We start from the raw sequence: 14221 nt of genomic DNA, 5'->3' as shown, positions 1-14221 counted from the left end.
CTCGTTCGCCGGCGACGATGGTCACTGACAGCCAAATGCCCGTGAGTTTTAACCAATAAATATCCGTCCATCCCACCAAGTCTCAGCAGGTAGGTCATCGTTTCGCCGTCCTTTTTCCATGCTGGGAGCAGGCACCCGGTTCCGTGAAAGCCCAGTGGTGGCGAGTCAGCAGGATCCCCGCTATCGACCGGCCATCTCGATCGCTTCTGGGCGCTCTGCTCCTCCGGTGCGGAGGGGACGAGGGTAGCCATCATTGCACCGCAGCTCGGAAGACGAGCCGCGACGAATCGCTTGGCAACCGCATGGCCGCTGACCTCTAGCGGGGTAGGGCAGGCAAGAAGGAATTTTAAGGCACCCCTTTTGAGTCGAGGCATGGGCTGTACTTCGTTCCTCTAGGTGAGTTGCCAGCACGTGTCCCGGGGTGATCGCCCTCGCCTCTAATCCCCTTCTAACTGCTTGCCAGTTGGGTTGAGCCACGGACTACCTCCCTTCAATGCGGGAAGCAAAAACGTCTACAATGACAACCAGCGTGTCAGCTGCGCCTTGTTGCTACGATCACACGGGATTCTGTCGTCGACGACCCGAGACCAATATGGCCTGCGATTGAAAAGGCAATTGAATCATGCTGTCTAAACTGTTGTCGGTGTTGGCGTCTCTGCCCATTATGCACGCATAAGGCGAGGGGGGTGTGCATGTTTATTCAACTGAGATTCTGACAGCCACGTGACATCTTCCTAGCCGAGCATATCTCGGATATGCGGGGCCGTGAGCGGTCGCCTTGTGAAAACTCTCGATGGTGCGCACAGGCTTCTCTAGGCGTAGCCAGAGCACAAAAAAAAAAGGCCCTGGATTATGTTCGGTGGTTATATCTGGAGTGAATGTGCTGAGTTTACAAAATTCGGCAGGGACACTGAAGTGTGCTTTCGTGTGGGAATGCGAAAGCACTGCAAACGCTGTCGTGCTTCTTCGGCGTTTGTGTATTTGTGCCGACCGGACTGCGTTTCACTTCGAGTGGTGCCGATGTCGAAGCCGTAGTCGTTGATGGTTCACTGTTCTTTGCACGAGCCCATACACAACCGACCGCGCTGAAATCAAGCGACGATGTATGACACCACCCACGCACAAACACGCATATATGACACCAGCCGGGATGTTGTACGACGAACGGTTGCATCACAATTTCGATACGAAAGTCTGGACTGGAAAGGCATACAATTGAAGGTGCATATGTCGTCGGTTCGAATCCCTGTCGCAAGCTAGCCTCCAACTTGACTAGCACATGTAAGCTATATCCAACGCGAAATCGTATGACGTCACCCTAAACGCTGTACTACAAACGGTTGCGTCACAATTGTACAAATGTCAGGAAAACTGGCGCATATAGAGGTCGGCCAGTGGATAGTATGTAATAGACGAATGACATGTACAGAATTGTCTGAAGCGGCGTTGCTCGGCTTGCCGTGTGCGTCATACGACCGCTCGATGACGTCACGTTATTTTTCTTGCCATCGCTGGAATTTTCTGCACCATCTGCGAGTGCGCGCACGCACACACACGCATACGCCGCCGGCTTTTCTCGTTATGGGACTAGTAATGTTTTTGAATTAAAAGTCCTGAATCCCATTAATTTCGACAACGCGCGAAATTGCGCACAGAGCTAGCTTCGTGCATATCTGAAGACCGTGCAGCTCGATTTCTAAAAATGAAAGGAAGAGTACAATGATGCATTAAGAAGTTAATCATATTGAACAATTTCGGTATCTACCAATTGATCTGTGATTTAACCAGTGCCACGTTTGCTAAGCGAGTAAATCACAAAAAAAGTACTTTGATTCCAGGTTCATCCTTCGTTTCTGTACATGCTGATACGAGACATACCACACGATACCATACCATGTTATACCATACCGTACTATATGGGGCCGTGTTCGCGGTCATGCTCACGATCCGCATAATATTCACGTCGATACTTTGACTTACCTTGATGCATCAGACGACCCACCGCTCGGCCCTTTCTGCGCCTATGGCTTTGTGGCACATTCGCCGAATAAAAAAAAAATATTCTTCACATACCAACTGCGTTGCTAGCAAGTGCTCCCTTTCTTCGTTAGGATGGAATTTTGGTGGTTCTCCACGCAGTTGTTCATTTGCGACACCCTTTTATCACCTCGTTATAGTTACCTGAAAATGTAGCCGACGAGAATTAACAGGGTAAAATTCGCCATTAATAGAGCAGCTTTTAGAGTGTCCTATTCAATAATACTGAGCGAATGCAAGGTGTAAAATGATGTTCCCCTAATAAATATCGATTTACAGTGCACCAATACTTAGGGAATGATTTACTCGGCTGCATAACTGGATGCTCAGTTAACTCCCAGCTGCATGCACCGTATCCGCGCCTTGTATACGCACAGCAGTAGCGCTTCTTTTGGTCAGGCTTGGGTACGCTGCACGCAGTTTCGTAAGGCGTAGTGACTGTAACTGGATTCGCTAAGATAGCAGGTTGGGCTAGTTAATGAAGCATAGACGATGCATCGCGGTTGGAGTTGCTCCAGCTTGCTCTTTCCTTCAATCGTGAGTAATTTTTAACTCGCCATTTAATTTGTTTTGCTTGTTTCCTAGTCTTATGAGGGCTGTCTTTGTTTTTGTAGAAATTCCCGTTTCCCATCTTGTGTATCGGGGTTTGTAACAGCGTTAGCCGTCAGCGCTTGTTCTGGGCCCCCTCGTAATCAATGACGACGCCAACGGAACCAAAATCTGCTGTGCGTGTCCTCCAGTCCATGAGTTTTATTTTCTTTATTATCTGACACACACTTCGAGCCTCTTGGTTCCTGCATTCAGTTGTGGCTGGTAAGAGAATGTGTGCAGCCGTCGTAAATCCTTATAAGGAGCAGTGCTACGACGTCATCATCCTGGCCAAAAACGTTACCCGCTATCCCCACAACGAGCATCCTGTCGCCGTTCCCTTTCTTGTGTCGCGTGTTGCTCTCCCTCGCTGTGTGCCCCTCGCCACCATATTGCAAGTGGCATTCTCACGTGACCCTTCGTATGGAGCGACCTCGCAAGGGACAACTGGAAGCACGGGGCGAAGCAACCAATGGAAAGTTGTGCTCTGCGTTTACCTGTGATGGCGAAGGGGAGGAGGACACAAAACTGGCCCGCAGCTTTTTGCACGGTTAGTCAGCTCTGCGACCTTGGACGCAGCAGCAGAAAGCCTCAGGTACGTCAGTTCGTTTTTCTTTTAGCTATGACACTCTTGTAGACGAGGCCGCGGCATATAGCAGCATAACTGTCCCTCTTGAAAGAAATATTTAGGCGCTATATATCGACTCTCTAAGAGGACGGACTCGCTAGAACTTCAGAGAAAAACTTCGTGAGGTTAGTTTTCGTAGTTCTGCCCTTTGCCGATTTCGTGGACGCTGCTTGGTGGTGGCAGTCGGCACTGTAAGATTCTAATTCACTGTAGTAAGGTGCAGCATGGAACGGTTGTAAACGTGCCTGCTCATCTTAGGGCCGCATTTTAGCAAAATATAAGCCAGTGGAATGAGTCTTGAATTTTTGAGGATATTGTTGAATATACGTATAGTTAGCTCGGTCAAATTTTTAGGGGAATCCCCCAAGGTGGAGTAGATTTGTAATAAGGGAGTAATTACTCATTGGAATCCACCCAAGCGCAGCCATACGGCTACAAAAAAAAAGCTATTCAGCTTTCTCAGAAACGGAGGTCGTGGGTTCTGATCCCACCGGCGGCAGGTGGTTTTTTCTTCTGCTTTTCTAATCAATTAGCTTTAAGCGATAACATATTCAGCAATATTCTAAACTGATCAACACCACAAAATAAATAAATAAATAAAAATCCCCTGTGCCCCTTGGTTTCTGTGGCTGTTGGCTTCTTTCATGCTTATAACGAGCCCCTCATTCCCCTTCCCTTCTTTGCTTAATTGCTTAGCGAGGGCCTCGGTTCTGGCAGCCTTGAAGCCATAGGAAGCATAAGAGGGTTCTCACGCAGCTTCCACCCTCTCCGTTCGATGACGCTCTACGTCACACCTGCGGTAACTCAGGGCGTTCTACGTCCGCCGCTTATGAACGTGGGTGGCGCTGATGAACACTCTCAAGGTTAGGTTACTTGTAAACATAAATACCCCCGAAAGCAGAAGATTTGACAGCCGTCGCCGTAGCTCAGAGGTAGAGCACCGGATGCGTAATTCGGAGGTCGTGGGTTCGGATCCCACCGGCGGCAGGTGGTTGTTTTTTCTTCTGCTTTTCTAATCAATTAGCTTTAAGCGGTAACATATTCAGCAATATTCTCAATTGATCAACACCACAAAATAAATAAATAAAAATCCCCTGTGCCCCTTGGTTTCTGTGGCTGTTGGCTTCTTTCATGTTTATAACGAGCCCCTCATTCCCCTTCCCTTCTTCGCTTAATATATATATATATATATATATATTCCAAACTGGTGTTCGTGTTTTGTATTGCTCACTATATACCGAGTCATCTTTTTTGCTTTTACAGATTTTTATTTTAAATATAGTAATAGCTACGTTGGCGCGATCTGTGCAGGTGGATCGTACAGCAGACGGAGATCACGTACTACGTGATACAGAAAACAATTTTTTTTTTTTTCAGAAAGGAAACGGCGCAGTATCTGTCTCGCATCTGGGTGAATACCTAAACCGCGCCGTAAGGAGAGGGATAAAGGAGGGAATGAGAGAAGAAAGGAAGAAAGAGGTGCCGTAGTGGAGGGCTCCGGAATATTTCGACATCTATTTCGAATATTTCGACATCTCGCAGCACACGGGCGCCTTTTGCGTTCCGCCTCCATCGAAACGCGGCCGGCTTCGAACGCGAGAACTCCGGCTCATTAGCCGAGCGACCTGACCACTGAGCCAACGCGGCTGGTAGTGATAAAGCTCAATTAACAGACGATTAGCCGCCGCGGTAGCTCAGTGGTTACAGTGTTCGGCTGCTGACACGAAAGGCGCGGGTTCGATCCAGGCCGCGGCGATCGCATTTCGATGGAGGCTAAATTCTAGAGACCCGTGTACAGTGCGATGTCGGTGCAGGTGGTCGATATTATCCTGAGCCCATCACTACGGCGTCCCTCATAGCCTGAATCGCTTTTGGTCGTTAAACCCCATAAGCCATAAAAGACGATTAGCTGATTTAAATTAAGTAATCATTTTTGTAACTTTTGGTTTTAAGGCGCAATATTATAATACGAAATTGAAGCCCGTTAACCTTGAAGGCAAGCCTAGTTTTCAAGTTTCCTGAATGGAAATCCTGGTTCATAACATCAATGGTGAAAAGTGTTCCTTTGAAAGTAATTTCGTTTTCTAGCATTGCATGCGGAAAAAATGGCGCAGCTCGAATTTCTAATGCAGCTCATACAGATGCAGTTCGTGTATTTTGGGATCTAGCATAAGTGAACACGATTTCGGCGACGGTACCGTGCGTAGCGGCGCCATTATAATTAGACACGGGAAACGCAGAAAAGCCGACGAACTTCAAAAACGTATTTTTGACGCTCGATATTTCGAGCCATAATTCCGGCTCAGAAAAAAAAAAAGGGAAAAGACTTAACTTCGATGTTGATGGCCTTCAAATTCGAATTGCACATTCGCGCCATAAAACCAGTTCGATGGTTAATTTTAATTAAAACTAGTCATCTTTTAATTCAACTCTATCACGTACATTATGTCCGAGGTGCTGTACAACCCACATGCGCAGACGTTGCAAACTTATCTCTGAACGATTTAAAATAAGAATATCTAGAGAATTAAAATTTGCCTTCTTACATATCCCACCCTTCCCCGTGCCGCGTCTTTTTTTTTTTTTTTTTTGTATGATCAGGTTTTACCGAACGAGAGTTGGTTTTACAACGTTCGATAACAGCGCTCTGTACGGAGTCAAATCGCAAGAGTGTACCACTCACGTACGCATACTCAGGCCTGCGTAGTGGCAAGGCAAAAGGCAAGGAGCCTGACAGACGCCTTGCTCCGTGCGCGGTTCGGGATGCAGGCACACAAATACGGATATTGTCAATTGCAAACAGATTTCGCTTAAATGTACAGCATGTAAAACTCAGGTTCTATGCATTAAATATAGACTGGGTACCGCGTAGATAAATATACATTTAAATTGGCAGCTTCATAGTAAATCTGCATATTGTCACATACACAGATCGAGATGTATTGAAGTTATTTTAAGCCCGCGATTTTCTGGCCGGAACAAAAGTGGCAGAAAAGGCAACAACAAAACGCCGTAAATGAGTGCAAAGCGCTACAAGAATAAATCAAATAAACTCAACATTTATTGCGATCAATACATCCGTAACCCTTTTTAGGAATCTGCTATATGATACCTGCTAGTTTTTCAACACGATTTGGTTTATTGGGGTTTAACGTCCCAAAGCGAATAAGGCTATGAGGGACGCCGTACTGAAGGGCTCTGGAAAATTCGACCACATGGGATATTTTGACATGCACTGACATAGCACAGTACACAGGCCTCCAGAATTTCGCCTCCATAGAAATTCGACCGCTGTGGCCGGGTTCGAACCCGCGTCTTTCGGGTCAGCAGCCGAGCGCCATCACCACTGAGCCACCGCAGCGGCTCCACACGATTTACTAGAGATGTTTGAAATTGAATGCGCTGCCTCTATCGTAATTCCGCTGCTTTCACGTGGTGTATAGGGGGGCTGTATTCTGCCGAGGAGTTTGCAGTGCACTGAATTTTGCTGATTGAATATATTGCAAGAGGCTACAATAGTATATTCGATTTTTCTTCATCAATGTATGTTTTTTGAAGAGTGAATCTGTGAGTGAGAATTGTGAACGCCCATAATGATTTTCATACATGCGCAAGACGTAATTCTGCGAATTAATCAGTTTAAAAGAAATTTCAAGTGTAGTCATTCCCGAGATTAGCGACATGGAAAGGTTTAAAACCACTTTTTTTGTAGCCGACCATATGAACCAAATTAAAATAGAAAAAATGTCATAGTTATTCGTTAAACTTCATTAAAATGGGACTTCAAAGGCATGTTTATCTCTATTCAACAAAAAATAAACAAATGAAAACGAGCTTGTGCGAGTAATGAGTGACGTTTCATCTGCGAGAAAGCAAGTTTGTACCAAGAATGTCCTCAGATTGTCTCTTAGCGCAGAGATCCCGTGAAAACCCCAGCGCGCTTTTCGTTTGCAGGATGGGGCGAGTTTCAACGCTCGCGGCGATCGCTCTAGTCATGTGCGCAGCGGGCGTACAGGCAACTTCGCTGCTGGTGCCCGGCTTTCCGGTACCCGTCGGCGGTCTAGTCGGCGGCAAGCTGCTTGCTAAGAAGATCATCCTCGTCAAAGGCGCCAAGCTCCTTAAGACCTCCCTCGTCGCCAAGAAGGTCTTCAAGCCTCTCGTCGGAGTAAAGCCTTTCGTCGGCGTCAAGCCTTTCGTCGGAGTCAAGCCTCTTGTCGCAGCGAAGCCTCTCGTCGGGATCGGTGCGAAGCTCTTGCCCCTCGTGAAGAAACCGTACGTCGTCCCCGTGCCCATACACCTGAAGACCGTGGTGAAAGAGCCCTGGTACCCGACCCCCGCCGCCTGGCCCACAAACCCCCCTCCCGCGCCCACAGCCCCCCCTCCGACCCCCGCACCCTGGCCCCCGGTCTCCACTGCCTGGAAATTGACCGCCTGGCCTTCCACTGCATGGCCGTCGGCCCAAGCTTGGCCTTCAAGTGCGTGGCCGTCATCCTACTCAGGTTGGGCTGGGCCTTCTACGTCCTCTTCGGTCTGGGCCTCCACTGGTCTTGGAAGCGGTGTCTACGGTAGCTTCGCGAAGGGATCAAAGACCGTGGTTAGCATCGCGCCGACGGCCAAGTGGTCCTCCGCTCCCTGGCCTTCAACCGCCTGGCCTTCCACTGGATGGTCCTCGGCCCAAGCTTGGCCTTCCAGTGCCTGGCCGTCATCCTACTCAGGCTGGGCTTGGCCATCTAAGGCGCCTTCGGTCTGGGCCCCCACTAGTCTCGGAAGCGGAGTCTACAGTGGTTCTGCGAAGGGATCGAGTGTCTCTGCAGCACCCAGCGCCACTTCATTTCCACAGGCTGACACCGACGCTGCGGCTGCCGCACCTGCCTACTCTGTCAGGCAGGCTGACACCGCCGCTGCGGCTGCCGCACCTGCCTACTCCGTAAAGCAGGCTGACACCGCCGCTGCGGCTGCCGCACCTGCCTACTACGTCAGGCAGGCTGACACCGCCGCTGAGGCTGCCGCACCTGCCTACTCCATCAGGCAGGCTGACACCGCGGCTGCCGCACCATCAGCACCCGCTCCCCCGGCCTCCGCACCGCCGGCCCCCGCTCCGCAGGCCTTCGCTTCGGGCGGACACGGCGGCGGGGTTTGGGCCTACTCCAACGCCCCTGCCGCAGACTGGCCCTGGCAGACCCAGACCAAAATTGCCCTGGGACAGACAGTAAAGCTCTGAAGCGTAGCTGCCTGAGTAGTTGTGGTGAGTACACCTCCATTTCAATAACCTCGAGCTGCATTCTTTCGGAGCTCCGTTAGCCAACCGCGTGTCTTCTACCGCGTTTGAACATCGAACTGACAAGACTGCTACTTGCTCCATGTAGTGATACGGTACGTTCGTTCAGTTTTAGTGTACACTGACGGACAATAACAAAGCTAACGCGCCGCGAAAAAGGCCGAGGCATCTCGCGGCGATCTGAAGTGGCAGAGCCATGACTGCGCGTTGCTAGCACAGCACAGACAGCTGGCATGCACGTGTCCCTGAAGTTAGCACACTGGTGCTCTCGAAAGCCCGTACTGCATTGTTCGTGATGCTATTAGTTATCTGTTGGATGGTTATTACTTGATTTTAACGGCGCAAAGACGAACCGTGACTCACTTAGAGTGAAAGGCCAATTTTTTAAAGCATTTCTCCTCGGAGAATCCGAGGATCAGGCCAGGGGAAGGTTCTTGTGCTCACAGGAAGTTCAACGGCACTGAATCCAGCACCTCACATTTCCCTCATAGGAGGCGGATGTTCGAATTTCTAAGCCACTGATGCGATGCTGGCTCTTCATCGGCTCTACAAAATTATCCGACCTCTATGATTGAGACGTATCGTGTAATTTCTTTTTGCTGCTGCTATCTAAAAGAGCCAGAAAGACCCATAAAATCGGCCAGAAGTTCTTTCAATTTATGTGCGCTTTACAAAACTGGCTCTGCCACAATCTATTTGCGTATTTCAGATACCAGGACTCGCGCCATGCACGGTGACATCGAAGGCCAAGTCACTTGACTCGCCAAAGAAGTCATCGAGGAGGTGTTTCGGTCGAAGGACGCCCTTGTGAAACTCCCCCGAGGATTCGCTGGTGGAAATGGAACCCACGGCGATCAGCGCGTACTTGGACTGCTCTCCTGGAACCACGCCTACGCTTGCTCACCGAGTTGTTGTTGCCTGTTACATGTTGAGAATAAGCTAAAATAATGACACCAATAAAGTTGTTGCTTTTGTGATGAAAAATGTGTCATGGAGTTTGGGCCATCCAACATGGCGCCATCTATGAACTGTAAATGTAAAACAAAACGCACACAAAGAAACGAGATATTGTTTGGGGAAAACTGCATGCTAGCGCAGTTGGTTACCATTTCATAACGCGCGGAGACTTCTCTTCGGAAGTGTTAATGAACTCGCATATGTTTCGTTTTGTTTCGGGTTTTATTCGACGCTGGTTCGACGTATCGTCATTAACAACAACAACTACTCGTCGGGGAACAGTATTAATTTTCAGAACGACGAAAGCCACTGACGCATTCTTTATGCCATAGTGTAGCGCTGGTATTAGCGAGTTTGCTATGGTAAAGCGACAAAGGGCTGGCGCGGCGCATTCTTAGACTATTAGGAGAGGTACGCCTTAGCCCTGCAATGTATATAACCCAGGTGACGTTGACGATAACGTGGTCTTCTTTTCTTCAATAAATAGCACGCATTTTATATCGCATTTAACATTCCGAATAAAAAAGAAGCTAAACAAGTCTATACGCTCGTCAAAGCCGCTCCTCACTTCTAGGTGAATGTTTACTACAGTCTAACCCCCAAGAATCTGGCGCCCAGATGGTTCTGGATGGAAAAGTCCCCATAAAACCAAATCCTGTGCACTGACTGGACCAACAATTTCTTAATGTGCGCACAAACTGTGGCATAAAGGTGAAATTTTTCTGTTTTATTTTATTACTTTACATTCATCGTCCCATCGCCTGCCATGAAAAAGTGACATATTCCTGTTTCCGGAAGCTTGCCACATTATGTGGCGAACAGCAGGAATCTCTCAGAAGGCTTCATTTAAGAACTGTAATTTTTGACGAGAAATATTGGGCACCTGTCATGTCAAATTAATGCTACGCACTGCCGATAAGAAATCTTCGTGCGCACTATGCCATTTGGTCGAATGAAAATTAAACCGTCAGCAGCAGCACCCAAAAGGGCCGCCTCCTGCCAGCATGTCCATTAAGAGAGTAGAATGAGGCGTTATCTTTCTCTTCACATTGGCAAATATAAATATGAGAAATAGAAAAAGTACGAAATCATGGGCAAACAGAGAGGCAGCAGGTGAATATTTGTATGGCCCCTAAGTATTTTCGTGAAAGATAACTTTCTCAAGGAAGAACAGTGAATTATAACAGCGTACACAGAGAAGTATGAGGAACAACTTAAAGGCGCGTTCCTTCAGAAGACTACTCTCACAAGTGGTGGTAGAAGCTCATTCTTTTTGCTGTTATTGTTGATGCACCTTGTGGTCCTTAGGCCACATGGCCATCTGACCTTTGTTTTTTTTTTTTTGAAATAAATTGTGAACACCGTGAAGGATATTTAAATTTTGTTGCATCTTAATTTTCCATCATTATTTATGTTAGTAAAGCACAGCGGGGTTAATTTATCATCGCGCTTCTTAAATTAAACGAATTCATTATTAATATGAAACGCGAAAAGGACGGGGACTGATAAAATACGAAGACAATCGCTTACAAATAAGAGCCAACCAATTGCAGTTTTGCCACTAATTATGCTGGAATAGCTACAACGTCGCTTTTATAAACAGCGGTATGCTTTCAATAAAACTCGTGCCGATAACACTTATGTTAAACTGCCCCCGCCCGAACAGAAATACAATTACAGCAGCTTGAGGAAGCGTGAATTATTGACACGGCTAAGACGAAGAGAAACCGCAAGCGTGCTTTTCTGCACTGCACTCGAGAGTTCGAGGCGGTATGCCGACTGGGGCAAAGCGTCATCGAAGGACACATCCATCGCGCGTGTGAGAGGCACTTGACTTGACTGCATTAGAAATCACACGAAGTCCTCCTCACAGGCTCACAGAAAAGAAAACACAGGAAAGAGCTCACAGGCGACGCGTAGGTCGGTGTACAGCTATAAACTGACTTTGCGGCATGGCCTGGCTTTCAAGTGGAGTGTTCATAATATCACCAAAGGATTCTTGTACGTTCCAGCTACAAAAAAAAAAAATTGAAACAACCGCTTACTCTTCAGGTTCCTCAAGTGATCAGCGAAATGATCAACAGGATGATAACTCCATGCGTGGTGCTACGACGGCTGTGTTTGTGTTAGTGAATGACACTGTTAGGTTAGGAGCCTACGGCGCCAGTGGCTCATTTCCTCCATCTGCCAGTAGCTTCCATTCTCAAGTCAATGTTTCGTGTTTGGGTTTTCTGGTGTTGGGCCGAGAACGCGGACTGTACCTCGAATTTGGTAGTTGCGCCGCGATGCTCTCCTCTGAGCGCAGATTAAATTATTTCAATACTATGTTTTTCACTTCAATACATTTCACGCAAGGGAAATTTCGGTGTTAGGCTAGAATGGAAACTTTCAAAGCACTTTTGGGATGTTTGGCTCGACAATGGTTGTGTTTTTTTACAGCTGAATCCAAGTTTTCCGCACAACAATAGTCAAGCCAAGTAAGAAGCCTCGCCTTCCCGGCATTCCTGCGCCACTCCTTGATGTATAAAGTGCAGCGCAGCCAGCTTTCCCCTAGTTATATTTAGAAAATGGAATGAAAGTAAGCGTATAGCGTGTGCGGCATGCTATTTTGCGCCTTCACAGCGCTATGTACTGAGCGAGGGTGCTTGATTACGTCAGCCAGTGGGCAAGCGCCAGTGGGCAAGCGCCAGAGACGCAGCGCCACCCCTCGGCTGCTCGGTTATGTCTGGCAAAAAAAGTACAAGCGATATGTAAACCTATTTAAAGCAGATTTATAGCATCACATCGTATGATCACCCGCGATTTTTTTTCTTATGTCAACTATGCTACGCTCAGCCGTGTGTTTCATTTCATATTTCATTTTTTGCTTGAAAAAATCAAATCGCGCTGATCAGCCTCCGCATTTCTGGCCAATTTCCCAGTGCCGGTACGGGTCTTTAATTATATTAGAGAAGGGGAGGCTGACTTCACTAAAGCAGTTTTCGAGGCAGAAGTGGTGAAGCAGGTCGACTTACAGTTTCTCTCTTGAGCGGCCAAACTCGGGCCAGAGTCGCCACGTCACGACAGGGCGGCGACCACTTGCGCTCCGCGGTTTCATGCTCCCGAATACACAGCTCCGTCTACGCACAGAGGCCTTCGGAAGCCACGCCTTGTCCAGCTCCCGGGAGGCTCCAAATTCCTGCCAGGAGGAAGGATAACAGCAGACAGTTTCGCGTCTCTTCCAGTACGAACCTCTCACTTGCTTTGTGTACGTTTTGTATGTGGGATCCTTCGGTGTTAGTGAACGCAATTGCGGACATAAGCGATCCTATTAAGGCGAAAGCCTTTAATGGCTCATGCTCGCGGTGTCCGTCCGTGCGCTGGAATCGTGCCAACTGTGGCCTCTCCTCCGCGCAGCGGCGCAACCTCCTCCCCTCTTTAGCAACCGGCGCGCCAGTGGGAGGCGCAGCTGTGCATAGCAACCATGACGTCACACAGTAGCGATAAAACGAGCGCGCGCGTTGGCGGTGGCAGCTGCACCGCCGCTCCTTCGCCAGACGTCTCGTTGCAGTCGAGTGAGTGAGACGTATGGCTCCGCAGCGGCCCAATGATTCCGCGCCAAGCGGTTCGGGGAAGCGGCAATGGGTTGACCACAAGGCTTTCACCAAGCACACTTTCGAATTTCCAAAGTGTCTTCGGTAATTTTTTAATCGTCGGGATTAAAAACTGCCGCTTGGGGAAGCGCCGGCGGTAAGAGCGTTCACTACATTAAACGCAAAATAATCATCGGGGGTAAATCCAACTTCTATGGCAGCGTTTTTGCAATAAATTTTACGATAATCCCGTGAACTGTTTTTCGCCGTAACCTCAGTATCTGTGCAAGACTTGACCGAAAATTCCCACTGGCCAGTCTTTCTTCTGTGTGATTACACCTATCTCGGTTATATTTGCAACAGAAGAGCGATGAATTGGAGATCGTAGTCAACAGCACATTACCCTATGTGGAAGAAGCATTATCACCCATGACAGCTCGTGACAATGCTCAGCTATACTCGAGTACTTGCGCACCTGTCGGAACCCTGTCAGCACGTAAGCGCTGGCGTCGTCGTTAAGTTTATCGATTTATGCATGCTTTTAAAAGGAGCAACTTCGTGAAGAGAAGTAGCATAACAGCCATTCTGTAATGAAGCATACAGTCTTTTTTACACGTGACACACTCTATATCCGCTCTGTGGTTGCTGCTGTCAATCCACACCAGCTGACTGTAGCTATCGCGATGCATTTCGAAAGGGAGTTGAACGACGAAATGGACCGGAAAAGGCGTGCTAAAACAATATGCAAGCTTTATTCTTAACATATCTACATAACTGCTGGACCAGCAACGAACGAGGGCAGACAGCCAATGGAGAGTTACACCTCCGCTTCGAACGAGTCGTCCGTAAATGGACTGTCCTGAGCGTCACCTGATGAGCGTTGAGACGGCGGCCCCTGGAAGACATCCAGTAAAGGTCAAAGGTGAAATAATTAGTACCTGCGCCACTTTTACTGCAAAATAAAGAAAATGCAATAGGATAGCGTACGTTTCGAGTCAGCCAGGAATCGTACAATGATTCGATGCAGGAATATAGGGCACCATGAAGGTTTAGAGGGTCCACAGAAGCCAGGGAGGACGACAGCAGGGAACGCTGAGTGGCCGCTGCGTCCTGCTGGCCGGAATCCTGCACCGAGGGCAGCGAAAAATTCACTTAGACACT

At 48.2% G+C, this 14221-nt stretch overlaps 1 protein-coding gene across 1 annotated transcript; it reads left to right on the top strand.

Annotated features, from left to right (window-relative positions):
• The first annotated feature begins 7208 nt into the window (after positions 1-7208).
• On the top strand, positions 7209-9470 carry LOC149372065 (uncharacterized). Its single transcript, XM_089585677.1, has 2 exons — positions 7209-8498; positions 9241-9470. The coding sequence occupies exon 1, from the start codon at positions 7209-7211 to the stop codon at positions 8472-8474; it is 1266 nt and encodes a 421-aa protein (XP_089441803.1). The 3' UTR covers positions 8475-8498; positions 9241-9470.
• The last annotated feature ends 4751 nt before the right edge of the window (positions 9471-14221 follow it).

The sequence above is a fragment of the Amblyomma mixtum genome, chromosome 1, assembly GCF_055824585.1.
Source record: "Amblyomma mixtum isolate Tamu chromosome 1, ASM5582458v1, whole genome shotgun sequence".
Lineage (NCBI taxonomy): Eukaryota > Metazoa > Arthropoda > Arachnida > Ixodida > Ixodidae > Amblyomma > Amblyomma mixtum.
The sequence above is the reverse complement of the archived record's forward strand: the minus strand, read 5'-3'. Positions and strand labels throughout refer to the sequence as shown.

What these genes read in the sequence shown, in the direction of transcription:
- LOC149372065 (XM_089585677.1), top strand. Translation starts at nt 7,209, where the DNA reads ATGGGGCGAGTTTCAACGCTCGCGGCGATCGCTCTAGTCATGTGCGCA.